Below are 27,640 nucleotides of genomic sequence, written 5' to 3' on the forward strand. Positions count from 1 at the left end.
TTAGAAAGTTAGACGCGATCCAGTGTTGTGATCTAAAGTCTTGATAGTGTCATATTTTTTATTGTACGTAACTGAAGAAAAATTCTCTCAATAGTGTTGAAACCTTTTGATAAAAGAAACCTATAAGAAATCTAATATTGAAGACAAAAGCTACAAAAAAAGTTTTCTATACATGTATACGACTAGTTTACCTGCAAAAAGTTTACCTCGTAGAGAACAAGGCGGGTCTATACCCAGGTGATCTAGTATACGTAAAGCAGGTCGGTTTTCTCGGCGCTGGTTTTCTCCACAAAGTTAAAATCTGATTACACCTGGGTATAGACCCGCCTTGGTAGAGAATAGACTTTGTTAATCATATTTGGGAGAAAGCGAGTAACTTCAACAACATCAAAAACATGATAGGTACATACCATGAACATACTCACGAAAAAGCTAAAAATATACTACCACTATGGTTATAAAAGATTTAATTGTAAAATTTTTCTTCAGTCAAGCAAACGACACCAAACTAGTCAGTAAAAACTTAAAAGTGATTTTGTTTATTAAAATCTAACGAGCAACATGAGTAGTCGCTTTCTCAACTGTTGCAGGCCGTTTGCAGAAAAAAAGTGTTCTAAAGAGCTACGAAATCTCACCGAAAGCACCATAGATAAACTGAAAGCGGCTGGTTATGCTCCAATGTCTACATTGAATACAAATTTACGCATTTGTACGTCCTGCCGTTTAAACGTTGACAAACGGGCAATCTGTACATCATCGGTGGATCAGGTTGCAGGAAGTTCGAAAACAACAACAACTGAGGAATTACTAGATGCACCGACAACAACTGAGGAGTTACCAGAAGTACCAAGTGCAGATAGTCTTGCCACGGTACCATCAGCGACATCTGTTTCAACAAATCAATCAGAAGATGAGTGCATCCAGAAGGTCAACATCGAACGCTTCAACGAAGGGATAGCTGGAATAAAAGTGACTCCGATTAAATGGACGAAGATGGGTTACGTCAATTATCCCGAGAAAAAATACCGTGAAATCAACGAAGCTGTACGAAGAAACCTCTTCAAATTAGGACCTGAGGATGTGGAAAATACAGACTACGATGAGGTAATTATGAATATGAAGGAAAGGTTCTCGAATCTAGCGACGACAAGGAAAGAAAAATTATTGATTTTGTCGATGCTGCCAAGCTCGTGGTCTATTCAAGACGCCATTGATGAGTTCAAAATCAATAGAAATACAGCAAAAGAAGCAAAACAATTCAAAAATAACTGTCTTGCAACCAAAAATGCTAGGTCGAGTACTTCATTAACAGATGAGACAAAAGAAAAAATAATTCAATATTTTGAAGACGATGAAGTAAGTAGAGCTATGCCTGGCCAAAAAGATTATGTATCTGTAAAAAAAAGATGGAAAGCGTCAAGCAATCCAAAAACGATTAATGATGACTACTTTGAAAGAAGCGTATACACGCTTCAAGGAAATTAACGAAAATATTAAGGTAGGTTTTTCCTCATTTGCAAGCCTTCGTCCAAGGCAATGCATGCTTCTATCCAATTCAGGAACACATAATGTTTGTGTGTGCACAACACACGAAAATATTAACCTAATCTTACATAGTTTGAAAAGAATCAATTTATCAAAGGATATTAAAATGTTAACTGGTAGTCTTTTGTGTGAAAATACAACATCAAATTGCTATCTACGATCTTGTTCGGATTGTCCAGATTCTTCATCATTGGAAAATACTTTATTCGCTAAGTTTGAAGAAAATTATATTGATCAGTTATCATTTGAGCAATGGGTGACCACGGATAGGTGTGACCTAGAAACTATTGTAAAACCTGTAGATGAGTTTGTGTCATTTTTTTGCTTGAAATTAGAAAGTTTAATTCCTCACGACTTTATTAAAACAGAGCATTCCCGCTTTTTAAAAAAATACGAAAAATACATTACAAGATGGTGAATTTTTAGTCATTTGTGATTTTTCTGAAAACTATAGCTTTGTATTGCAAGATGAAGTGCAGTCCCATCACTGGAACGTACAACAAGCTACAATTCATCCATTCGTTATTTATTTCAATGGAAGTACGCAAATTGAACATTTTAGTTTTATTGTAATTTCCGAAGATTTAAGACACGACTCAGTATCTGTAAATTTGTTCATTGCCAAAATGATTAACTTTTTACGCGTTGATAAGGATAAAGAAATCAGAAAGATATATTTCATGTCTGATGGAGCAGCATCGCAGTACAAAAACCGTAAGAATTTTTCGAGCCTATGTCAATTTAAATCAAAGTACGGAATTGATGCAGAATGGCATTTCTTTGCTACGTCACATGGCAAAGGTCCTTGTGATGCTATTGGAAGAACCATAAAGCGCATGGCCACAAGAGCAAGTTTAGCCAAAGAACGTGAGCATCCAATTAAAACTGCAAAAGAACTATTTGATTGGGCGAATCGCAGAAAAGAAGAAGATTTAACAAAATTATCATTTTGTTTTACTACTACTGAAGAGTACGAATTAACGGCATCAGAGCTCAGCGAGCAATATAATAACGCGAAAACGATCCAAGGAACCCAAAAATTTCACTGTTTCATTCCATTGTCAGAAAATAAAATTAAAGCAAAACTATACTCGAACTGTACTGATAATGATGCAAAAGTGTTCGATATTGTAAAAAAATTGAATAACAATAAATAAATAAATAAGTATTAATAAAATGTTTTCATGATCTCATAACGCATACCCAAATCCAAAACTTTTAAAGTTTATATATAACATTTAGAAACTCATCGATCATACTCTAAAAAAAAATATCCTGGTAAAAAAAAATTTTATTTTCGTGTAATCTGTTAATTCATTTTAATTTATACATATATACATATACATATAATATTTATACATATACATAATATTTATACATATAATACACATAATACTAATGAATACATGAAAACGACTTGTTTAATTCACGCAAGGCCCTTAACAATAAAATCAGCAACAAACTGCGGTTCCCGTAATAATTTACACCGAAAAAAAAAAAAATTTTCTACTAAATGTGAAAATTGTGACATGTTTGAAATGTCATAACTTTTTTGTTTATTGGTTTACCATCACCAAATTTTTATGGTAGATAGCTAATATAATGGACCGTTTTCCCTCAAAAAATTACGTTGGTATTCCGATAGGGATTTGAGATATTTGAGTTTTTGTGTCAAAAATTATGTTTTTTAATGCAAATTTTTTTTTTACTGTGTGTATTTTTTTTGGAATCTTTATTTAGTTGTCTAACTTTATTTCTTTAGTTGTCTAACAATCGAACGAACCGTTTTTGCTGTGCAGCTTTTTGAATATTTTTGAACCATTTTCACATACACCCTTTTGAAAAGTTAGTCGTGACTCAACTTGAAGATTTGATATCGGAAAATAACGATTTAGATGGAACTGGAAAACTGTGCAAAGTTTCAGCTCAATAGAAAAAAATGAATTAAAAAATTTACCAAATTTTGGTGCTGTTGCTTGGAATCACTCATTTCCGACAGGTGGTTAATTTTAAAGATTTTTTGATTTAAAGATTCTCCATTCAATAAATGAAAGACTGCAACAAACCGAAAGTCCTACCGAAAAAAAAAAAACAATACGAACATGTTTTACCTATGAAAATTATGGGTTTCCTCGAATTTTCCAGTTAGATGCATTCACTATTTACTATTTACTATTTTCTTGGATTTGAACACCTTAAAGATCTCTTGTTATTTTTTTCTGGGGAATGTCCCATTCTGGGGAATGGTTTTCTGGGGAATGTCCCATTCTGAGGAATGGATTTCTGGGGAATGTCCAATTCTGACGAATGGCGTTCTGGGGAATGTCGTTCTGGGGAACGTCATTCTGGGAAATGTCGTACAATCGTCGAACTTGCTTCATGGAAATAAGCATTTGAGAATTTATTGGGAATATTTGGAATTCCCTGGAAATGGCAATTTTATTTCCTGTTTTCCGAGTAAATTTAAAGCTCTAATTGTAGCTAATCAAGATTAGTGTTGATTTTTGTTCATTTAATTCATTGGATTAAAAATCTTATTTGAACGACATAGATGCATAACACTGTTTGACAAAAAAAAGTCGATCTGAATGCACAGAGACCGGACACCCCGGGTATAAAAATAAACAAAAATAATGGCGTTTTCAGAATGTTCGTGTGTGCCCCAGGTCATTTTTAATATATACTTGAATTTTTTGCATTTTTTATTTAAAAATCGAATCTAATCAATAAACCGACACAGTGTTTTATATTCAGGACAGCGGAATTCATGTGCCTTATAATGTTTTCAATTTTAAATACAATATGAAGAGTTGTAATAAGATTTGCAGGGAGCCCTCCGCCCATTTGTTGTACCCTCCCCATTTTTAAAGTATTGCAAATGATGGAATATTTGATATACAGGGGGTTATCAAAATAACTGGGACAGGCCTAAATTGGGCCAACTTTGGAATGCTGTAACTGTAACAAAAATTGACCGATTTCAATTCTTTAAGAAGTAATGGACGGGTCAACTAATCTAGTTTTGAGGTGCATCCATGGAGATGAACTATGACCATCGGATACCGGCGATAATCCGGATTTCCGGAAGCATGTCTTATGCAGTAAAATTATGACGTGTTTTTAGCAAAGGTCTCCGGTGGTCCCAAAAGTGGCCACTGTAGTCAAATATCCACTTAAGGTCTACAATAGCCCTATTTAGTACGAGACATGAAAAATGAACCGTTGCACGATATGTATTGGAGTTCAATTTCAATTGTCCCAAATTACAGGTTCCCTCGGGGACATCCGGTGGTCCCGGAAGTAATCACTGTAGTCAACTATCCATTTTGAGTCTACAGTTGCCCTATTTTCGACAAGATATGAAGAATGAGCCGTCGCATGATATGCTTTGGTGTCAAAATCGAAATTTCCCCTATGCAAGGTTCCCCCGGGGCACTTGGCGGCGCCATGAGTGGCCAAATCTGTACAAGACTCATTTTCAATTTATAATAGGGTATTTTATGATAAGCTAGGGAGAAAACAATATTGCGCGACATATTTTGAGTGAATAAATTGTTTGATCCCAATTCGGATCCACTACCGGCACCGATTCCGGGTAAATGGCAATATCTTGGTTGTTTCTGGACCGATTTTAACACTTGGCGCACCAATCGCTTCAGAATTTGATCTTCTATCTTCATGTGTAGTAAAATTTTGATTTTTTAGCCGAGACCTTTGCTAAAAACACGTCATAATTTTACTGCGTAAGACATGCTTCCGGAAATCCGGATTATCGCCGGTATCCAGTGGTCATAGTTCATCTCCACGAATGCACCTCAAAACTAGATTAGTTGACCCGTCCATTACTTCTTAAAGAAAATCAAAGTTACAGCATTCCAAAGTTGGCCCAATTTTTGACTGTCCCAGTTATTTTGACAACCCCCTGTATATCAAATATTCCATCATTTGCGATACTTTAAAAATGGGGAGGGTACAAAAAAGGGGGGAGGGCTCCCTGCAAATCTTATTACAACTCTTCATATTGTATTTAAAGTTGAAAACATTATATGGCACATGAATTCCCCTGTCCTGAATATAAAACACTGTGTCGGTTTATTGATTAGATTAGATTTTAAAATAAAAATGCAGAAAGTTCAAGTATATTTTTAAAATGACCTGGGGCAGACACGAACATTCTGAAAACGCCATTATTTTTGTTTACTTTTATATTTTCAAGCCCGGGGTGTCCGGTCTCTGTGCATTCAGATCGACTTTTTTTGTCGAACAGTGTAATGCTGTTATAACATATCACATTAAGCATTACATTACTCTTTACACTCAATTTCAAATGGACACTCTACTGATTGAGTTTCGTAAGAGGATTCCATTCCAGAATCAATTTTTTTTGTGGCCAATCATTCATTTGGAAACATTAGAATCCTAGAGGAAATTTTCAAGCAAAAAATAGTGAAGCGATGAATTTGTCCCAGCTTATGATAATAACCGAAATTTCATTCATCCGTTCAACAAAAGCACCGAAAAATCAATATCACTAGGAATGTTTCGACAACTTGACCTACCTTGACCGTCGTTTGGCGTCGTTGCTTCCGACATGATGGCGAATGTTGTTTTTCCCAACCGTGCTCAACTCCTGATCCTGAATCAATTTCTCCCACTAGCACTGATCGATTTCACTGAATTTTCCCACACCGTTATCGCACGAGAGCACTTTTTTCCGGATCGGGATATGCAGTCGTCACTTTTTAATCACTTTATATGTGTCGTCACAGTCCTGGTCGTCGTCGTCACCGTTGCTTCAAGGATTAACTTTTCCTAGTGTATCCTTTGTTAGATCGGGAGGATATTTGCGCTCTCACTTGGCTCTGGCATTTCCCGATGCAAATGTGGAGAGAAATGGGTGCATAGGGTGACGGAGAGGAGAAATTCAACTTTATTTTAGCCTTTTTCCACTCGTGTTTTATGATGTTTTCACGGTGAAAACTTTACGAGCTCTCGTTTTTTTCGGTTCAGTTATTTGAGTAATGGAACAAGTTGGTCATTTTTTCGCTTTGGTTTCGTTGCACACGGAATATTTCTATTTCACTTCTGTTTTTTTTTCTCTTATATTTTCGTCGCAACAAACGCTACAGTTAGGATACTTGAGCGAAGACCGCCACGAGAATGGTGAGGAGAGTAAGCTTTTTATTTATTTTGCTTAATGGCTACAATTATTACTTGTTTTCCAGAAGGTATATTAGCTTCAGATCTGGGGTTTGTACAGTTTGTATTACTTTATGGGAAGCGGGGTAGAGAATACCAATTTTCCTCTCTGGTCTTTTTGGGGGGCTTTTGTACAAATAAGTGGAGGGACCTTAGAGTAGAACCACTGCTGCTGGGGGCGTTGGAGCCTCTGCCATTATGCGGTACTTTTGAGTTGCCACGAAATGCTTCGTTTGCATGCTATCAGCATCATTACGGATGAATATTATACACTATCGCACACATCCACACGGTTTGGAAAAACGAACTACGGAGTAACTTTTTGCTTTGGTTATAACTGTACACTTACAGATATGAGCTTTTCGTTTAGCTTGATTTGAAGAAACTTTTGTTTTTCACTACTTTGGCTTATGTCGTAAATGCAACACTTTTGATCTAGCGCTACTTATTTTTGATTAACAATTCAAGACAAACTTTTTATATTGGAGTAAACTGCTTCATTGAGGTTAATAATTATTATGCTGAACATCTACTAGCTAACACGAATCGCTTTTGGAATGCTTATCAACACTGGCAAACTGCTGTACACTAAGTATAAGTCGGATAGATTTCCTCAAAGGTCATAGAACAAGTGCTGCAAGATCTTATCTACAGTGAACTGTACACTCGGTGGCCACGAACACATATCAGCACCGATTGGCGATTACGATAACGAACTACTTCCGCCCACTTCAGGCTGCTGCATAAATCTTCACGCTACTTATAATCCTATTTACAACAGACACCAACACTAACATCGGGCAGCCACAACTTCCACGAAACACTTCTAAGCTATGCTTCCCGATTGGCTCTCTTCTAGGCTTCTCTAGGAGATAGAAGAAAGGATCTAGGTCATGTCGTCATACTGCTACTATCCTTGGAATCCGCGAAGAATCGACGTTGCCGCCAAGTTACATCGATTCGATTGCTACATAATGCATAATTAATCATCTCGTTGTCACGCCTTTGGACACCACTTTCACCGTTGTTTCACAGCTGCTAATGCGCTGCTGATGGGTGGTGAAATTCACTATTTTCCCTCACATTTTATACACGGTGCAATTCACATTGTGTCCTCTGGTGCTGTCGCAGTTTTCCCCCCACTGCTCATTGGAGCATTGTTGTTTTACCGCACTCGATTGAAGCGCACTGATTTATTGGCCAACGGAACCTGCAAAGAATCAGAGAGAAAAACAATGTCAGTTATCTATCAGTTGGGTGCGATTTATGGCACTGTCAGGCGTTCTCGCAAAACATTGCCGAATGCATTTGCAATGGACAGTGTGTAGATAAATCATGGAAGATCATGGTTTCCGCTGAGTTTGGTTCGTGGGTGTGACAGATATTCGAGGCATTTTGTATGAAAAATAAACTAATCTAAAATGAATCAGAGAATCGATTCCATTCTGCTATTCGGCAAGATCAAGCTGATGGTCGACGGTTCAAATTCCTCCGGTTGAGGATCTTCGTAGAGAAATTTTGTCGACTTATGCCCTAGATCAGGCCTGCCCAACCTTTTTGGCTCTTTTTGGACATAAATGGTTGGTGCGTTCGTTACTAGTCCGATCTGTGAATTTTTCACCTTAAATAAAAGCTTTGTATTATATCTGATTAATTCATGTGCAAAAGATCGACTTTATATCAAACTCTTCGCTAGTGATGCAGTTCAGTCGAAAAACTGGTGCGGCCTGCAGGCCGCATTTATTTTTACCTTTGCCTGCAGCGCTAGCAAAAAGTTTATTAGAAATTTGAATTTTTATACATGGACCAATCAGATATAATACCAAGTTTTCATTTGAGGTAAAAATTTCTCAGATTGGACTATGATTGCGAACACACCAATCCTTTATGTTAAAAAAAAACAGCCAAAAAGGTTGGACAGGCCTGCCCTAGATATTCCATCTTCGTGCTTGCCACACGATACAAATACAAAAAAATATCATTTAGTAAAGTATGATTTAGTTGAATAACTAAAAATGAGACACTAAATATGAAAAGTGTCTCAAATGAACCTGAAATGAATAGGATATTGAAAAAAGGATTGAAAATAAGTTCCATACTTCAAATACGACCGTTTTTATGGAATATTCCAAAGGAAATCCCTTATGAATCCTGTTTCATTGATGTTTACATTTAATTAAAAATAGTTATTTAGGCAACAAGTTGCAAAATGATGATTTTTTCAGCACGAGTTGTACATTTATCCAACGAGGCTCGCCGTGTGTATGGACAAATGAATACGAGGAGGGAGGGGAGTGGCCTGGAATCACAAAAAAAACTGATCACGTGGTTAATGGACAGCCCCTGTCGGAATCAGATCACACAACGGATCTAGAAACAGATGCAATTATGCTTATTCTGCGCGGCATGTGAGGCGAGACGAGTCGAATGAGGGACCATTGTCGACTCGCTCCCATTGGATTAACATTAGTCGCCTCACATCACCCGAGGTGAGAACGACTCGTCTCGACTCACACGCCGCGTAAATAAGCACAAATAGCATGAAGAGACTGGGTTGTTCGGTTGATGCCTACCAAAACAGTACTGAAAAGTGCTACTTTTCAGCACCGAAAAGACTGCTGAAAAGTAGCACTTTTCAGCACTGTTTTTTCAGTAGGAAAAGTAGGCTGTTATGTTGATCAACTTCTCAATGAAAAGTTGATTGATTTGCAACGGAATTGCAAAATACGATTTTTTAAACTTTTTTATGGTCTAAGGGGGCATTCAAAGTTGAACTTGAACTTTCGATTCAGATATAATTTAGATTAAATTTCAGGATAAAATTTAATTTATATCGATTTTTTCAACATGCTTGCAGTCCTCCTACAAAATTTTTCGTTCATTTTATATGGCAAAATCTATTTTTATCTTTTTACCATGAACCACCAAGAAAACAACAATTGTCCATCAAAAGTATTACGAACTCCGTTGATTGTTGTCATACATTTGAAGTTTTAATTTAGTAACAAATTAAGCAAATAAATTGCCTGGCAAACTTGCATGCAAGTTGACTGAAATAGTTAAATTTTGCATTGTCTACCGTCAATATCTCAAAAACTAGACGTGCTATCATATTTTTTGAAAACGGCAATAGGTTCAGCAACTGTTTGAGTCAAAAAGGTGTTCCGTCGTTGTATTGCCAAGAATGAACATCTTCATTGGCTTTTAACCAAATAGATATTCGAGACGTCGATGGGCGTGTGAGTAAATCATGCACTCTTTGATCTGGATGACCTTATTCTATACCGGGCTGCGACTTTTTGTATTATTTGCAGCTAACTTTTCATACGATGGTTTATGAAAACGATTTCATAAAAACACCGTTTGAAAAGCAAAAGCTTTTTTTAAATAAATTTTACCGTAGATGCGTATGATTTTTGAAGTTGCAGTAAGATCTCCATGAGTCGATGCCCCAAGACTCGATATCGACTCATGAAACCATAGTGAAACAAAAAGTCTTCGTTGCTATGATGGTCCCATCAAACAGCTTTACTAAGGTATTGTTTTGACTCATGTTCCGAAAACTAAAGGCCAAATGTGACTTGAAATGCATATGATAGGCATAAATTAGCTGATGTTTGTGGGAATTTCAATTCCTTCGTAAAATTCTTACCGATAAAAATTTTGGTTATGTTGGCGTAAAAGTATGAAACAAAATGTTGATTCAAATTGTCGCAAATTTTGTTCATTCTGTCTCGAATTCCGAAAAGAACTAGATTCAAATTCCATGCAGAACGAATAATTTGTATTCAAAAGAAGAATTTTTCAAACAAATTCATCAACTCTCAAAGTATAAAATAAAATTAAAGACATTTGAACTGCATTGTAATTGGCTGGCATTCCATGCACATTAGATGATTCCCTGCTCGGGTAACCCTCGTCATAACAATTTAGAATATGTAAAATGAGGTATCATTGATCCGCGATCCTCCCCGTAAAAAGTTTGAATCATCATTTTTCGTTAAAACATCTTTAATGCATGAATGACACTTCTTTTTCTCATACCGTTTTATCTAAAATTCCAAACATGACTCATATTCCGAATACATTATAGCGTTTTATAGCGATTTTTCACGAAATCCACTAAAACTTCTTCACAAATTGATCAATTATTCTATGATTCAAGTCATCTACACATAAAAGTTACGAAAATATCTCTTCTTTTAAATCACTACTGTGCGGAATATGGATGATCCTATCTTGTTAGGTCAAATGTCTTTAGGTCGAAGACCATTAGGCCGAAAACGATTGACAGTTCTAATGGGTCTTAAGTCCGAATGGATTTGTTGGCCGAATATTTCGTCAAGGTTATCAGCATTATCTTGAAGCTCTCAGTATCCACTGTAAAAAATGAATAAAAAGAACAGCCTTTGTTTAAAAGAAGGAAAAAACACTGCTAAAGGTGTTACTCATTTCAAACAATAGTTTGTATTTTTCAATCTTAATAGTAGAATGTTAGTTCGGCCTAACGACCTTTCATCCTAACAACATTTTCGGCCTTACGGCATTCGGTCTAATGGCCTTCAGTCTAACGACATTCGGCTTAAGCAGGCCATTCAATGATTCAAGTCCTCTACATTAAAAAGTTGCGAAAATATCTCTTCTCTGAAATCGTCACTGTTCGGAATATGAGTCTGGTTTGGAATTTGAGACAAAACAGTGCTTAAAAATCTGTTTTTTTACAAAAAATAAGATTTGATTTTGAGTTTGTTTTTTTTCAACTTTTCGAAATAATGATTTGCATGATTTTAGACGACACTATCGGAGATTCATGCCCAACATAAGTTCCACAAATAATTCAAATAAGTAAAATGTTGATGGATTTAACACGGAACTGTCAATGAATATACTGTTTACATAAGCTAGTTCAAATAAGCAAAATTAACGAATTAATGTGAAGAGTGCAAAGCTTCCTTAGAACATTGTCTACATTTAGGCGTATTCTGTGATTCAAAATTGAATTTACCGTTTGTCACATATTCCAAACAATAGCGATTAATTACCGAACATTGTTTACATGGGGGGTCTAAATCAAATCAATCAATAATCTACACCTAAGAACCTACACTACCCGTCATAAATACGCACTCACTAAAATAGGTGGCGTTAGTGAACATGTAAACTAGAGCATTTTAAGCATGTTTTATTTTGTGATCCACAAGTGATAGAAAGGTCGAGTCTTTGTTTGTTCAAAGTTGTTTAACAGGTCAAGGACATTCGGAGAGCAAACTGATTGTCGCGTGGTTTGCCACCGCCAGAACCATCGCGCTCCAGTTTTGAATGTAAAGCGAGGTTTTTTCAGCAGTGTTGTACAAAATATAACAACGCGACGACTGAAGTGTTAAGAGAGTTCTATCTTTTGATCCACATGACTCATCGGCAAAGTTGTTGAAAAGATCAAGAACATTCGAAAGACAGACAGTGGGTTTCGCAATTTTGCGCCAAAATTGCGCAAGTAAGCATGTTAAATAAATGTCTATCTTAGACATCCGGAAGCGAAAAGTTTAGTTCTGCCGCTAGGTGGCGCTAATAAGCAAGTGAAAATGCGCATTTCAAGCAAGTTCTTGTTGTAATCCACATGAGACAGAAAGCTCGAGTCTTCAACAATGTTGTTCAGAGTGTCAAGAACATTTGAAAAACAGACCTTTAATTAAAAAAAAATCCGGTTGGTGCCATTAGTGAGCAAATCAAATTAAGGATTTCAAGCGAGTTGAATCTTGTGATTTAGAGTCTTGAATATCCAATGATTTAAATCCCTAGGTAATGAGGTAAATTGGGACTGAATCACTAGAATATGAAGTAAACCAGAACTGAAACTCTTGAATATGATGTCATCTGTGTCTGCATATTTCACTGTACAGTCCAAGGTATCTAGAAGGGAGGTAGTCCAATGTGTCATATTTCCCATTCCGCCATTTTGAAATGCCAAGTGACAGCTGGCGAGTTTGTTTTGGTTGTTTGGATATCAGATGCATGGCGTGACATATTAGGTATAGAATGTTTCTTTTACACCCACATCTGTGTGGTATACGCGGCAAAGTATCTGAATTTACTTCACTGTGTAATGCACTAATATGTAGTAGAATGACTTAACTTACGAGATAAAGTTACAAGAATACAATCGTCATCGTCAGACGGTGACACCGTGGCGCATCCTCTCTTTCATCGTAGACCATCGGTGCTGGGTGGCTCTCACCCGCTGTACTATTCGAAAATTCCACATTTACATGCATTACATGCAATTGTAAAGCAATTTTTCAAGTACTCTGCTTTTCTTTGACACAAAACACCGGTATACTACATTAAAGACGAAAATTTGATTCGCGACAAAAAGCTGGAAAAAATTTTCACTTCACTGTGTTTATGTTTGTTGGAGTAAACATTCCCTAACAACCCCATAGAAACGGTTGAGTACATAAACCCGCCAGCTAGCCAAATCGCCAGCTGTCACTTCCGCCTTCCCCGCAGCTCACCACACCGCGCACCTACTGACTGCTAAGATTGGTAAACCTGTCATTATAATAACCTTGGTACAGTCAACAACGCCGACCCTCAGTAGGATCCGTCATCATTGATTTCTGTTTTGTGTGCATGTTTTCTTGACAATACAAATCTGATAGAGCGTGCATTCAGTTTCTCAATTACATTTTCTACACTGATTCTTATCCACCGACTGACATTCGGCGGCAGCAAATTCAATTTCGCCTGTGAAAAAAATCATTTTCAACAAAATCTATATAAATAAAAATGGAATGGAGTTTGTATGTCACGAAATGGCTTAAACGGGCCAACGGATTTGAATGATTCTTTCTCAGTGTTGTTCGTCAAGGGTTCCGACGTGTTTGTGTGTATAAAAATCCCAGGATATTCACCGGGAAAGTTGAAAAAACGAACGCGAACGAAACTGTCATTTTATATGGGACGATCAAAAGCGTTTTTCAACAGCCTACTTGATTGCAAGACGAAGTTTGCCGGGACCACTAGTAGCCCATAAAAATTTCTGCAACTTGCAAAAGTTGTACTTTTTTTTAAAAGACAATCATGATTCATCAACTGGTAGCATCACATTGCCGTTTTCTTACACCAATCATATAAAATTCATTCGTATTTTTTATATTCAATTCTCAATTCAGTGCCTCTAGGTGACATCAACAGTGGGTGAAATTGAATATGTGCGTGTGTTGTACCAGAATATAAAATTGAATATTAAGTAAATCAGACTTCATTCACTTGAAAATGAAGTGAATCAGCCCTAGGCTGCTTGAACTATACCTAAGCAATTGGAAAATGCAGTGAAACAATATTGAATGACCTAAATTATACGTGAATCGAACCTGAATTACTTGAATATCAAGTATTTCATTCTTGAAACAGGTGAGTATAAAGTAATTTAGACCTGCATCACTTGTATATCAAGTGAATCAAACCTGAATCACTTGAATATGCAGTAAATCCTACTGAATCACTTGGATATGGAGCGAATCTATCATGAATCACTAGAATGTGAAGTGAATCTATCCTAAGTCACTGGAATATGAAGAGAATCAGTCCTGAATCATCAGAATGTGGAGAGAATCGGACCTGAATCACTTGAACATAAAGTGAATCAAACATGAAGCACTTGAATATGAAGTGAAACAGACATGAATCACTTGAAATCATTTGAACATTGAGTGAATCAAATCTGAAAAGATGAATCAGATATGAATCACTTTGATATGGAGCGATTTGAGTGACTTGAATATGAAGTGAATCAATCCACAATCATTTGAATATGAAGTGAATCAGTCTTGAGGGGATTTTTTTTTTTATTATCGGACAATTTGGGCCGGAGGTTCTCCGATTTGCATAAAATTTTCACCAGAGGTAGAGCTCGTGGATACATGACCAAAAGAGAAATTCAAAAAATTTATAGTGGCCTATTTTCCCGGAAAACTCAAGATGAATTTTCACGATATCTCTATATACCTCAAACTTTGAAAATTCATATCTCCTGAACTATGCATCGTAGAACAAAAGTTTTTTTAGTGAAATCGAAAGGTTCTTCGAAAAGTTCCCATAGAGGTTATTAGCTTTAATACCAAATAACATTGCTGATAAAGAACTCATAAAACACCCAACAGACCAATGGAGAGTGCTCCAATTGACGAAAAGCTTCTTCTGACTGGAAAGGGAAGGATGATTTATTGCATTACACTTACAATGCGTGTAAATTACTGCCGCCTACAGCGCACGGTTATGATGCCCACAATAGAACACATTTTCCTATGGGAAGCGTGCGGGTGGTCATCGGTTTTTCAGTTCTGTCGCCTAAACGGTAAAAGATACCACTTTGGCGTCTATGGACGAAAGTTAGAGTATGGATTGATGAAACAAACCATATATTTTTGAAAATTTTTCATGATACAGACGATAGTTTTTTCGCATTTTTTCCGACAATTTTCTCCATGGTGAAAAATTTTCCGAGAAATGTTTTTCTTTTTATATTTTTAATAGATTGCTGAGAAAATTTCCTTTCGATTTCACTAAAAAAACTTTTGTTCTACAATGCATAGTTCAGGAGATATGAATTTTCAAAGTTTGAGGTATATAGAGAAATCGTGAAAATTCATCTAGAGTTTTCCGGGAAAATAGGCCACTATGAATTTTTTGAATTTCACTTTTGGTCATGTATCCACGAGCTCTACCTCTGGTGAAAATTTCATGCAAATCGGAGAACCTCCGGCCCAAACCCGTCCGATAATTTAAAAAAATGCCCTTGAGTCACTTGAAACATGGAGTGAATCTGATATGATTATAATGGAGAGAATCATACCTGAAACACATGAATATAAATAGCATCAGACATTAATCACTTGGGTATGGAATTAATCAACATGAATAACTTGCACATAAAATCAATCAATCCTGCATCACTTGGATATTAAGAGGTTCTGACTTGAACAATTTGAATATGATGGACGTCTGGCATAAATCTCTCACACATGAAGTAAAAATACCTGAATCCTTAAAATATGCGTTAATCACTTCCCCTTCCAATGCCAAAGGCTTTCTGAACAACATCATTTAGTCTTATTAACTCATGAGGTTTAATAACAGTCAACCTCCCATTACTTGATATTCCATATCTCGATTAAAAGTTAAAGAACCAGCGTAAAAATCAAATCAAACTGTTTGACGTCCGGATTTCTTTGACTGTCTGAACAAATTTATCGAAGACTCAAACTTGCTATTTCATCAGGATCACAATACACAACTACCCAGTGAACCACGTATCGTATAAGAATGTGTGCCAAAAATCTCTTATTCATACGTCAAAAATCTGACTCGCACAATATACCAAATTAAAACGAATAAATGTTAACACAAATTGTATATAATTCTCCACTACTATTCATTGTCGACAAACTTTGTTGACAACAAACCATGCCGTAAGTAGTATAATCTAGAATCGCGTCAAGTTGTATAAACTGACAGATCATATATCAATGCAGACTAGCATCAAATGAAATCGCAATAACTTAGCGAAATTTACCACCCGAGGTTGGTATCTTCTGGCGGTGGGCTTCAAAGAACGACAAAGCGTGTGTGTTGTAGAGCAAACTTCCTTTCATATTGGCAAATAATCACTCCTCATTCATGAAGCAGTCTGCGGTGTAGAGGTATGGTACAGGGTTAGGGATCCAAAGGTCTGGTGTTCGAGTTTCGCTGGAAACTTTTTTTTTATTTTTATCGGAATTTTGTGGCATCGTATTGCTGACCACGGAAAGTCTGAAAAAGTCGTGGGAAGTGCGTATATGGCCTCCACTTTGGTGTGTATATAGCGTTTTCATGCATTTCATACGAGTGATTGGATTCATATATAATGATGTATAGCAAAAAATATACCAGCCAAAATGTTGACTGGGTAGTTTAAAATTCTCAATTCAACATGTTCAATAAAACTGACCAATGTAACTCCGGATTACAGTACTGATGATACCGGTAACTCTGATAGTATGAATCGCATGCAAGACTTGATGAAATAGCTCATCTGTCAACAATCAGTTACGTTACACAGAAAAAGATATTTAAATTTCAATGTAGCGCAAACAGAAGAAGATAGTAAAAGTAAACCAAATGCATCTATTGTTACAGCATCACGTTTAATTTTTATTTAAAGTTGCTTGAATGTCACATGATCATGTAAATTTAAAGTATATTTGATTGAGAAACAAGCGATTTGTCGTTGACATTTCATTTTATTTTGATGCTCCAAATATGTGCATGAAAATGAAATTTACAACATATTTTTTGCTGTGTAGGTAAATGCTCTTAGCATTGCAAGCATTGAAGCTTTTTGTTTAAATAATGAAGATTTGGCTTTTTCAAACAATCAGCTGTATGATAAATTTTTGAAATATTTTAAAGAATTGCCCTCCTATTTTTCTTGAATTAACTAAAAATAGAACAAAGCTTTTGTATAAGCTTTCTTAACAAATAGCGTTTTTATAATTTGGGCTTATTTTTGTGCTTGAGTGCAAATATTTCCATACAACATCATGATTGAGAGATTTTTTTTTTTTTTTTTTTTTTATTAATGACACTTTACACTATAGGGTGCATTCGTGTCAAAATGATTGAGAGATGGTATTCCATCTAATTGAAACTCTATAGCAACTGATGACTCGGACTCCGAGAGAAAACAATTGAAACTGATGTGAATGAGCTGAAAAATGCAGTGAAGCTTTTTAGGTGGTGATTTAGAGCTGGCCTAAATACGATGTTGGTTTATATAGAAATTACTATGCAGAAATTTTGAAAAATGATCCAAACACGTTAGTACCGGAATGTAAGCACAAAAATATTATTCAATAACGAAAACTCATTCTTCAAACCATAATAGAGAAATTTTCTGAAGAGAGTAATTCAATCCGACAGATAAGAGAAGAGATATCCATGAATGTGTTTGCTATTATTTAGCTTCATATGGGAATATAGCCCTGCAAACATCTACAAAAATCCCTATCAAAATTAGCTCAAAAGAAATTTGTTTCTTCAGTAACATCCTTCATTAGGATTGAAGAATGATTTTTCACTATGTGATAAGCTTGTGCTTACAGTACTAATGTGTTTGAAACATTTTTCAAAATTTCTCCTCAGTAATTTCCATACAAACCTACATTGTCTTTGGGATTCCTTTAAATCATTTCTTATAAAGCTGAAAATTTTACAAAACATGGTTTTTATGGTAAGAAAGATAAGGGAGATTGGATTTTCAATCATTTTTAAATTTTGAATTGCCCCAATATACTATGTATGTTATCCATAGATGTACACATAATATTCATTGTTGCAATTTTTATTACAAACTATATTTTATCAATAGGTTGAAACTCAAGTTTTTCCATTTTATCAAAGTTTGAATCCACAAATGCGGTTAAAATTTATAAAAATTGTAATAAACCATTGCTATATAATCAGTACCCAACAATAAGAATTCGACTCTTAAATTTGATATATTTAAAAAAAATGGATGAAAGAAACGAACGAGTCCCGTAAACCAAACAACAACAACTGGATGAATAAGTTCCACATCTCAACAGCGCACGAAACGATGGTGACGCATGGTTGTTCATTTTTGTCATCCATAGAAATTCAGTTGCGGCTATGAATCAGTAAACATCAGCATCGAAACCATTTTTGTCTGTGGTGTATTTAGATTGGGAAACAAAAAAATATCAATCTTCATGAGAGATTATCATCAAACTCAGTGCGGATATTTCATTAATGATAAAATCAAAGAGATAATTTCTGAAAACGGTGATCAAAAATACTTATGATAATCTGACTTCCATTAACGTTTGAAAATCTTTAGATGAAAATTAAAACTAATCAAATCACGGGTTAAGTTTCTTATATGTTAGTTAAATCTATCCTTCATAGATTAAAATGGATAAGGTATTTTGTAAAATTGGAGCCAATTTGAATTCACGTTTAAACTTTCCACGACAAAATTGGGAATCAAATTTTGCATTTAACATCCAGCATAAAAACAAACAAACCATAATTCGTTATCGCGAGGTCTTACACTTCAGCAAACAACCAATTTCACATCTTGTTCAGCCCACTAACTACCAGCTCGCCAGAACTCTCCGAAAGTCAACTCAGCACAATTAACTTTTATTGATTTCTCGGCGTCGAATTCCCCCGTATTGTAACTACCAGCAGCAGTGACGAAGCCGCGCCAGGCATGCCGTGCTTCAGAATCAACAGAGTGTTGCGCGATTGCGAGAGAAATTTTATGAGCGGCCTTAAAAATCGAAACTGGCAGCGAAGCGGCTAAACTGACCACGAACCGTCCCTTCCAACTTCCACGACATAAAGCACGTCATTAACTGGCCACATTCACGCGCACACAAACCATGTTCACGGTATGTCTGGAACCGATTCAAACGATCAAAAAATGTCCACAAATCTGGCACCCACCACTTGAAATATACCGTGCTACTTCGACTTGCCGGACGCTTCGTAGAATTATGAAAATGCGAACCCAATCTAGAATTTTTCGGAAAGGGCTATCTCAAGAATATTATTTAGTTCACTTTAACAAAGGTTATCTAAACAATATCGTTGCATGGATGCTAAGTGCATGATTTGTGGAGGTTAATCTCACGCTAAGGACGTATGTCCTGTGAAGGAAGATACCAAAAAGTTTGTATGCTCAAATTGCGGGGGCAACCATAAGTCCAACTTTTGGGATTGCCTTTCGCTCAAACCGGTGAGGCTCGTACCAAGCAGATGAACGGTAGAGTAAGGTGGGGCAAAAGTTCGACCTTAGTGGTATAATAAAAGTTTCCAGGAAAACAATAGCAGTTAAAACAAAACAAATACCATACAGTGAACCTTCAACATATTGGCTATAATTTTGCTGAACAAACCTGTGTCAAAATATTTACCCATTTTTAGTTATAACAGTTTCGAAATTGATTGTCTTATTCGAACTTTTGCCCCACCGGTGGGGCAAGAGTTCGAATCTAGTGTGGGGCAAAAGTTCGCTGGCTAAAACACAAAATATCGATCCTTTAATGACAGGCATACTTTACACCAGCCGTTAACTTAAGTTTGACGAAAAATACACACTAAATTTTCATCAAAAAATTGCTCAAAACCGGGTTGATTGTAATATACTCAAAAATAGCAGTTTTTCACAAAACTAAGTGGATATGTAAAATTTTTGGTGACAATTACCACACGATCAGACAAATTTAACTAAATTTGAAAATAATATGTGGATTTTAGGCAATTTGCAAATTTTTCCGTGATTTTATACATGGGTCGAACTTCTGCCCCGCTGATTCGAACTTTTGCCCCACTATGGGTCAAAAATTGTTTTCAAGCATTTATGCAAAAACTAATACACCTCAAAGCAACCTTATGATAGGCCTAGAAACGCCCTTACATAAAATATTGGAAAAGATTTTATCTTCAATTGGTTCCATGCAACGAAAGTTTTACCAAAAATTACAACATTCACGTCGAAAAACTACAAATAGCCATTACTTATCTAAATCTCAATCGATTTTTATGATATTTGGATTGAAAGTCTCTTACTTGAATAGCATTTGAACCACCATGACATTTATAAGATTTGTTTTTTAATTGAGCTGGAAATCTTAAAAAGAAACTCTTACCCCACTCGAACTTTTGCCCCACTTTACTCTAACGTTTTTCGTAGCAAGGATTCCCCAGGCAGAATCTCCATCAATTCTCATTTTTCAGTTAACGATCGCAATTGAATCAAATGATTGATGCAATGCTTAAAAGCACCACTATGGCTAAAGCAGTATATATTTTCAAATCAACGGAGAAAATGCTCGAACTCTATATCTTCCGAATAATAGATAACAAAGTTGTGGACATTTTTTATCGTTAATAACGATTTAATACACACCGTAATACTCACATTGCTCCCACAATGAGCGGGAAAGAGACGGAAAACGACCACCGTTTCAAAGGATATCCGTACCGCCGAATATTGACTACCTACTGTTATTAACTGGAATTCCCACCGAACCGCGCAAAGGTCCTTCCGCCGCCACGTGCTGCCCACCCAACACACTTGCACCCACCCCACAACCAACAATCAACTGGTTAGCACCGTGCCAGGATTCCTTTTTTTTTCGCTTCCACTAGGTATATGTATCTCATTACTTTTTTGCAGCACACCACCAGACTTTTTTTTCTTCAACCACCACGCGAAGAAACACGCACGCATATCAACCCGCTTGGGTCCACTCTGGACGGTCGGTAAGGACTAAAATCAATTCCTTTCGCGCTAAAGCATACAACGTTGCGTTGGCCGAACCGAAATCGGCATTGAAGCTTCGGCTGTGGAAGCAAGGATTCGCTCCCGGGAAGGAACTCAAGCGGAGAGCGAGTGAGAATGAGTTCCTTCTCGACGGGAGATGGTTTCGCCTCCAGGATGAAGCTTTTCCATCGGATTGTTGATGGCAAGAAGAATATGCTGCAAACTTTGTCCGCTCGATGTGTGACGTCCTGGTTTGATAAAGCTGGGGAAACAGCTGTGCGCGGTCCAACAGTGAGGGGGTAAAGGCTGATAAAGGCAATCGAGTGGATGCATGCAGGTTGGGAATGGACGCTAAGGAAAGGATACACATCATCCATGACAATCTTTAAGACAGTTTGACAAAGTAATTAAAGATCAGGGATCCAGTTAGTCAAGTGAGCAGAGCTTCAGAGTGCCTATATATCTATATTTTATCACTTTAAATTTACGCAACGATGAATGTATGTAAGCCCCTTTATTACTTACCTTGAAATTTTACAATATTACTTTGAAGGGAATCTTTCATGTTAATTTAATGAAATGTAATATAAATTTACTCGTTCTCATTTTTACGTTAGATGTAGATTTCAGACCATTGATCTGTGCAGTACAAATGCAGACGTCCCTAAATACAGCGCTTCCACCCCTATCACTACTTCATAAATGCTTCTGAGGCAGATGCGTACAATAATTTAATAAGCACTATTTTGGCTCTGATTCTACCCCATTACCCCGAATGCCACCTCCCTGAATTCATCACACCGAATGCTTTCCTATCCAGTGTTCTGACAGGTTTATTACGTAGTTAGTATTTACCCCAAGCATGAAGTGGTGAAAAAAGCAAAACATATAAGTTTTTACTATCACATTCGCATTTTAGAACGAGAAAAAATGATGAATTATATTGGTCTCTTTTTTCTACAACAACATTTATTTTCCGTAGTCGAGGGGACAAAGGGTCAGAATTTCATTAATTGGGTCCTAAAATGTTGAATGAAATCTTGTTTTTATTTAATGACACGAAAGAGCATGTTACTGCAACTATTTTAGCAATTTTTCCCGCTCAAATGACGGCTATATCATATTTAAACTTTAATTTAAAAATTGGGTCCATAAATGAACCTTGACACTTTTGATCATGTTTGACGTTCGCTTAATCGACAAAAACACCACAGGGCATATAGTTTTAACACTGGGGTTGTTCCTATCTGACATTTCGGAAGGGACACGGAAAGCAAAATACACCCAAAATTTAAGTTTAAGCCAAGAAGTGTGACGAAATCTAAAAAAAATGTTTTTTGGACTCAAACAAAAGAAAAACATTAAAAAATTGAGTAAACATGTGTTTTTGGCCTAAACTTAAGCGTTTGGCACTAAAATTGGTACAGGCCTTTAGGACCCTATTAAAAATAACGGGTGTTGCTGGTCCAAGACTCGAGAAATGAAGAATTGCCATTACTAACGAGGATCAAAGTGTCGCAAGGTTTATTTTATGAAGTTGACACCTTGTGCATGCTATATCTTTTTAATTTATCAATGGATTCGAACTCGGTTTTCTGTACATCGTTCAACTAATAGTGTACAATATTTCATGGGCGCAGCCAGGATTCCCATCAGAAGGGGGGGTGTAAGCGACTTCAAAAGTTCACTCACGATTTTCTTTTCTGCATTCTTTTTGTTTGAAACTGGTTCTTTTTGTTGGCCGAGTAACCAGTCCATCTAACACTTTGGATGCCAGTTCCTCGAAGAATTCCCTACAATAGATTCCATTAGCATATTTCAAAAGTTTTTTCAGAAAGTTTTTGATATATTCTTGGATGTGATTGCTTCAAAAAACAAAGTACATAAGTTCATGAGTTATATACTAACATTTGTGTCAGAAGTTTTTTTCGTCAACTGCTCCACTAAATCAAGATTTTTTTTTAATTGCACTTATTTTACAGAATTTAACAAGTCTCGTAAAATTAGTCAAACAGACTCAAGTCAAGAAAGTATGCAACATTAATTTATCGATTCTACGTATTTCGCAGACGAAATTCTACACGTTTCGCTTTGAACCAACTTGATATTTCACTTTTAGAACGTTTAATTTCCGGATTTACAAAACGACGAAAGTAAGATTTTCAACTTTCGCAACCTAAACATTACTTTCGCAGCTCTGCTGTATGAGCCTCTGTACGTGCCATTAATTCTTTTGTTCTTTTGATTTTTACTGTAAGCCGTATGTTATTTCATTTTTAGTGTAATTTCAAGTGTAAGTCCTGAATGAATCCGAGAGGAATTTTATGAAGCCATCTTTCGGAAAAAAAAAAATATGTATTGTTAGTTTTTGAAAAAAAAACTTCTTGAAGACTACAAATTACACAGCGTAACAAAAATGACATTTTTGCGTGTCTCAAGGATCAAATTATGTGTCTCTAGTAGATTTGGGGTTGCTTAATCTGGTGTCATTCTCAGAAACGTTCCAGCACGTCACAATTTTTAGCTACAGGTCGCCAAAGTTGTATAAAACACTGGTTTCATTAATGTTTACATGGAATTTAGAGTACAACTTATCATACTTTTTTGTAATCTAATCCACCAAACATGCAAAATAGAACTTGAACTTTCATTTCAGACATAATTTGATTGAAATTGCGCGATTAAAATGAGTTTTTCAACACGCTTGCAGTCTCCTTACAAAATGCTTCGTTTCTTCTATATGGCAAAATACAACAATTCTCTAAACCATCAAAAAATAACTTTTCCGTATTTAAAATAATACAAACTTTGATGATAAGTATTGTTATACACTTCTTCTTCTTCTTCCTGGCGTTACGTCCCCACTGGGACAGAGCCTGCTTCTCAGATTAGTGTTCTTATGAGCACTTCCACAGTTATTAACTGAGAGCTTTCTTTGCCGATTAACCATTTTTGCATGTGTATATCGTGTGGCAGGTACGAAGATACTCTATGCCCTGGGAATCGAGAAAATTTCCTTTACGAAAAGATCCTCGACCAGCGGGATTCGAACCCACGACCCTCAGCATGGTCTTGCTGAATAGCTGCGCGTTTACCGCTACGGCTATCTGGGCCCCAAATTGTTATACACAAAAAGTTTGAATTCTGTGGCAAATTAAGCCAATATACTACCTTACAAGCTGGCAAACTTGCATGAAAGTTGGCTGAAATAGTCATTTTTTGCATTTTCAACAGTCAATATCTCAAAAACTAGACGTGCTCAGTGTTGTAAGCAATCACGGTAGTCGACATGTTTTCGCCGATATTCGGCAGCGCTTCGCTTAAACATTCACAACACGAGCGATCAAACGAATGTCGAAAAGAAAAATGTCAATTAAATGCCACTGACAACGATAGCTATGTTAGGAAGCGTGATGGTGTTGTTTGTTTCTGTTCTGCTTTCACTGTATGTGTGTCACATTCGACATAACAGACAAGATCAAATTATCCATGTTTTTTTTTTGTGATCCGATGTCTGAATTCTATGCAAAACTTATGATTTATGCAAATTTTCTCGTATCAGACGACATTCAATTGACACTTTTTTGTGTTTGTCGACGTTCATTCTACCGCACTTGCTGTGACTGCTGACCATGGCAACGAAACGAACGTCGCTCAAAGTGTCGAATGTTTACAGCACTGGACGTGCTATGATATTTCTGAAAACGGCAATGGATTCAGCAACCCTTAATTAAGTGAATTGCGGTATTTTGGTGCTGAAGACAAAAACGTGTTCCGCAGTGTTACCTAAAGGAAAATCAAAACCAAATACTTGTAAAATTGACATGAATCTGTAGAAAATGTCTAGGGGAATTTCTGAATACATGCGCGATGCCTGAAGAAGCTTGAAAGTCATTCCTATTCCTATTCTATGCATTTGTCATGTGAATCCTTTTTTTTTGAATTCTTATATATTCTTCATGAATTCCTTTTATCTCGTGGCTTGGCTGTTTTTGACATCACTCGCCCCTCTCTGATGCAAATCCTGGCTAAGCCCAAGAGTTAACCGTGGTTCTTCTCAAGGGTGTCGATAGGAATGACAAAAACCATAGTCTGACGCCATTTTGGAATCCAAGATGGCGACTTCCGGTTTGTGGAAATCACTTGAAACCCAAGCAATATGGGAATTTTAATCACGAGATCGATGAGTAGAAAATGTCTACTAAAGCCCCATATTGCATGGGTATAAAGTGATTTTCTCATACCGAAAACCGTCATCTTGGATTGCAAAATTGCATCAAACATCGATCTCCGGCATCTTCTCATCGGTTCCATCTCGTAAATACCAATGTTTTATGGGTCTCAAGTTCCAAAAATACCCATATTTGATGGGTTTAAAGTGATTTTCACAAACCGAAAGTCGCCATATTGGAATCCAATATGGCGTCTAACATCGATTTCCAGCACCTAAAAATACCCATATTACATGGGTTCTAGTAGGTCGTCTTCAGGCAGGAGCGTAAGTTGGAATTTTGAGCGTAAAAAGAGGGAGTGTAAGTTGGAATTTGGAGCGTGAAAAAGTGAGCGTAAAAAGAGTTTTGGCTGTATATGTAAACATTCCTTAACAAATTCCAACTATATTCTGCAAACTTGTTTTTAGAAGTCAAAAAGATATTTGTGAAGAAATTAAAAAAAAAACTATTTAAGTGATGTTATTTTGAAAAATCACTTAAGCCTTTTCTTGACAATGCTTGAAGATGTTTCTAGTGGAATTGATGATCAAATCCTTTAATACTTTCTGTAGTTCGGAATCCTTCAAAACCGTTTGCAGTTTCTGGTGAATTGTTCAAAATGATTATAGAGAATTGAGTTTGGTGTAAATTCAGTAGAAATTTCAGAACGTTTTGTAAAGAAGAAGTACAGAATTTTCTGAAAAAAAAACTCTGAACGAGCTCTTAGAGATGCTCACAGAGGTAAACATTTTTTTTAGTTAAGTCTCAGGTTGCAGGTCATTTAGTATTTCCAGGGAAAATTTCAAGAATATAAATGTTTATAGAAATCCTTGAAAGAATTTGAGAAACAGAGGAGAGTTATCAGGAGCGATTTATAAAGAAATGTCTTGAAGCATAACTAAATCTATGAAAAAAAAAATGATGAATTTCACATGATAATAAAATAATTCTTGTGGTCCCTAAAAATATACAATTCCTTAGACGAAATTCAAGGTGTGATTGTATTTAAAAAAAAAACTGGCCATCTGGTATATGCATTCCAAAAAATACCTCGGTATTGCTGACAAGTCGTTCGAGAAATTCTATGTACTTTGAGTTTTTATTCTAAAAAAAAACTCTTGTAGTGGTTTTTGGAAAAACATTGGGGGATATGTGAAGCTATATTTTTCAAATTAATCAACGAATTCGATGAAGAATTCCTGAATGAATTCGTGTTGAAATAAATTGGCATAAACCTTTTCAGTTCCATTTTTTTTTTTTTTTGAGATTACTCTAAAAATATAGTATGACACATATTTTCGGACTTTAAGTTGAACTTCAAAAATTACAACATGAAAACAAATTCTGAAAAATTCAAGCACTATATTCATCTTTGAAGCAAACTAGTTGGATTTAAATTAATTGTTCTTCAGCCAGAGCGCAATCAATTTTTTTATGTAAAATGGCTGAAAAATTCGATAATCAATATATTTTTATTTTCAAAACGGACGTGTTCTTCAAAAGTTAGTCAACATTTTTTCCAGAAATTATAAAAATTTAATATTATAATATTATAATTGTAATATTTCAATATTACTATCCTGGCGGAAGTACTTTAGTAGTCTTTATATGAAAAATAACCTACTCATTCAAGGAGTTGAATATTAAGTCCCCACGTCACATTTGAAGCAAATTATAGAAAAAAAATACGTTATTTTCAGACGATCTTTCAAGCACAATGAAAATTATCAAAACTGGCAACATTGCTGAAATGGAGTCGAATTAGATTTTCATGTAGGTATTATTTTCATTACATGTTATTCTGAGATAACCGATCAATATGTTTGGGAAAAAAGCGTTTACGAATTGCTGTAGATCGGTAAATATACGTACATTGCATTTGCATTATATATAAATATATATATATATATATATATATATATATATATATATATATATATATATATATATATATATATATATATATATATATATATATATATATATATATATGCATTTGCATATATAAATAATTATTTAAGCAATCTAAACCAATTTTGAACATGTCTTTTTCTTCACTCTGGGAGTGAAAGGATGGTGTTAAGCAATTTTGGCTTTAAACCTTCAACTGAATAGTAAAGTATAACAAAATATTATGTTTTCATACACATGAGGATTATTGTTATGTGAAAATAATGTTTATTTTCAAAGAACGGCTTTCATTAGGAGTTTTTGGGAAAACTATTCAGTCTTTCAACCAGATGCCATTTGGTAGATCTTATATTTTCATATCAAGTTGAGAAATTGGAAAATTGTTTTTGGTGGCACGTTATTCCCCGCTGTTCTAAACATTGTCTACCACGGTTTAATTTCTTCT

General features: G+C 35.8%; 1 protein-coding gene across 4 annotated transcripts in view; it reads right to left on the reverse strand.

The window, feature by feature from the left end:
- Positions 1–27,640, reverse strand: part of LOC5575962 (sodium channel protein 60E) — a 798,459-nt gene that overhangs the window by 683,421 nt on the left and 87,398 nt on the right. For all 4 annotated transcript variants that reach the window (XM_021841568.1, XM_021841570.1, XM_021841569.1 and 1 more), the window contains exon 3: positions 6,105–7,954. In XM_021841568.1, the coding sequence (XP_021697260.1) occupies positions 6,105–6,138 (34 nt within the window). In that variant the 5' untranslated portion in view covers positions 6,139–7,954. The remainder of the gene's footprint in view (positions 1–6,104; positions 7,955–27,640) is intronic.

This window comes from Aedes aegypti, chromosome 2 (genome assembly GCF_002204515.2).
Source record: "Aedes aegypti strain LVP_AGWG chromosome 2, AaegL5.0 Primary Assembly, whole genome shotgun sequence".
Taxonomy (NCBI): Eukaryota; Metazoa; Arthropoda; class Insecta; order Diptera; family Culicidae; genus Aedes; species Aedes aegypti.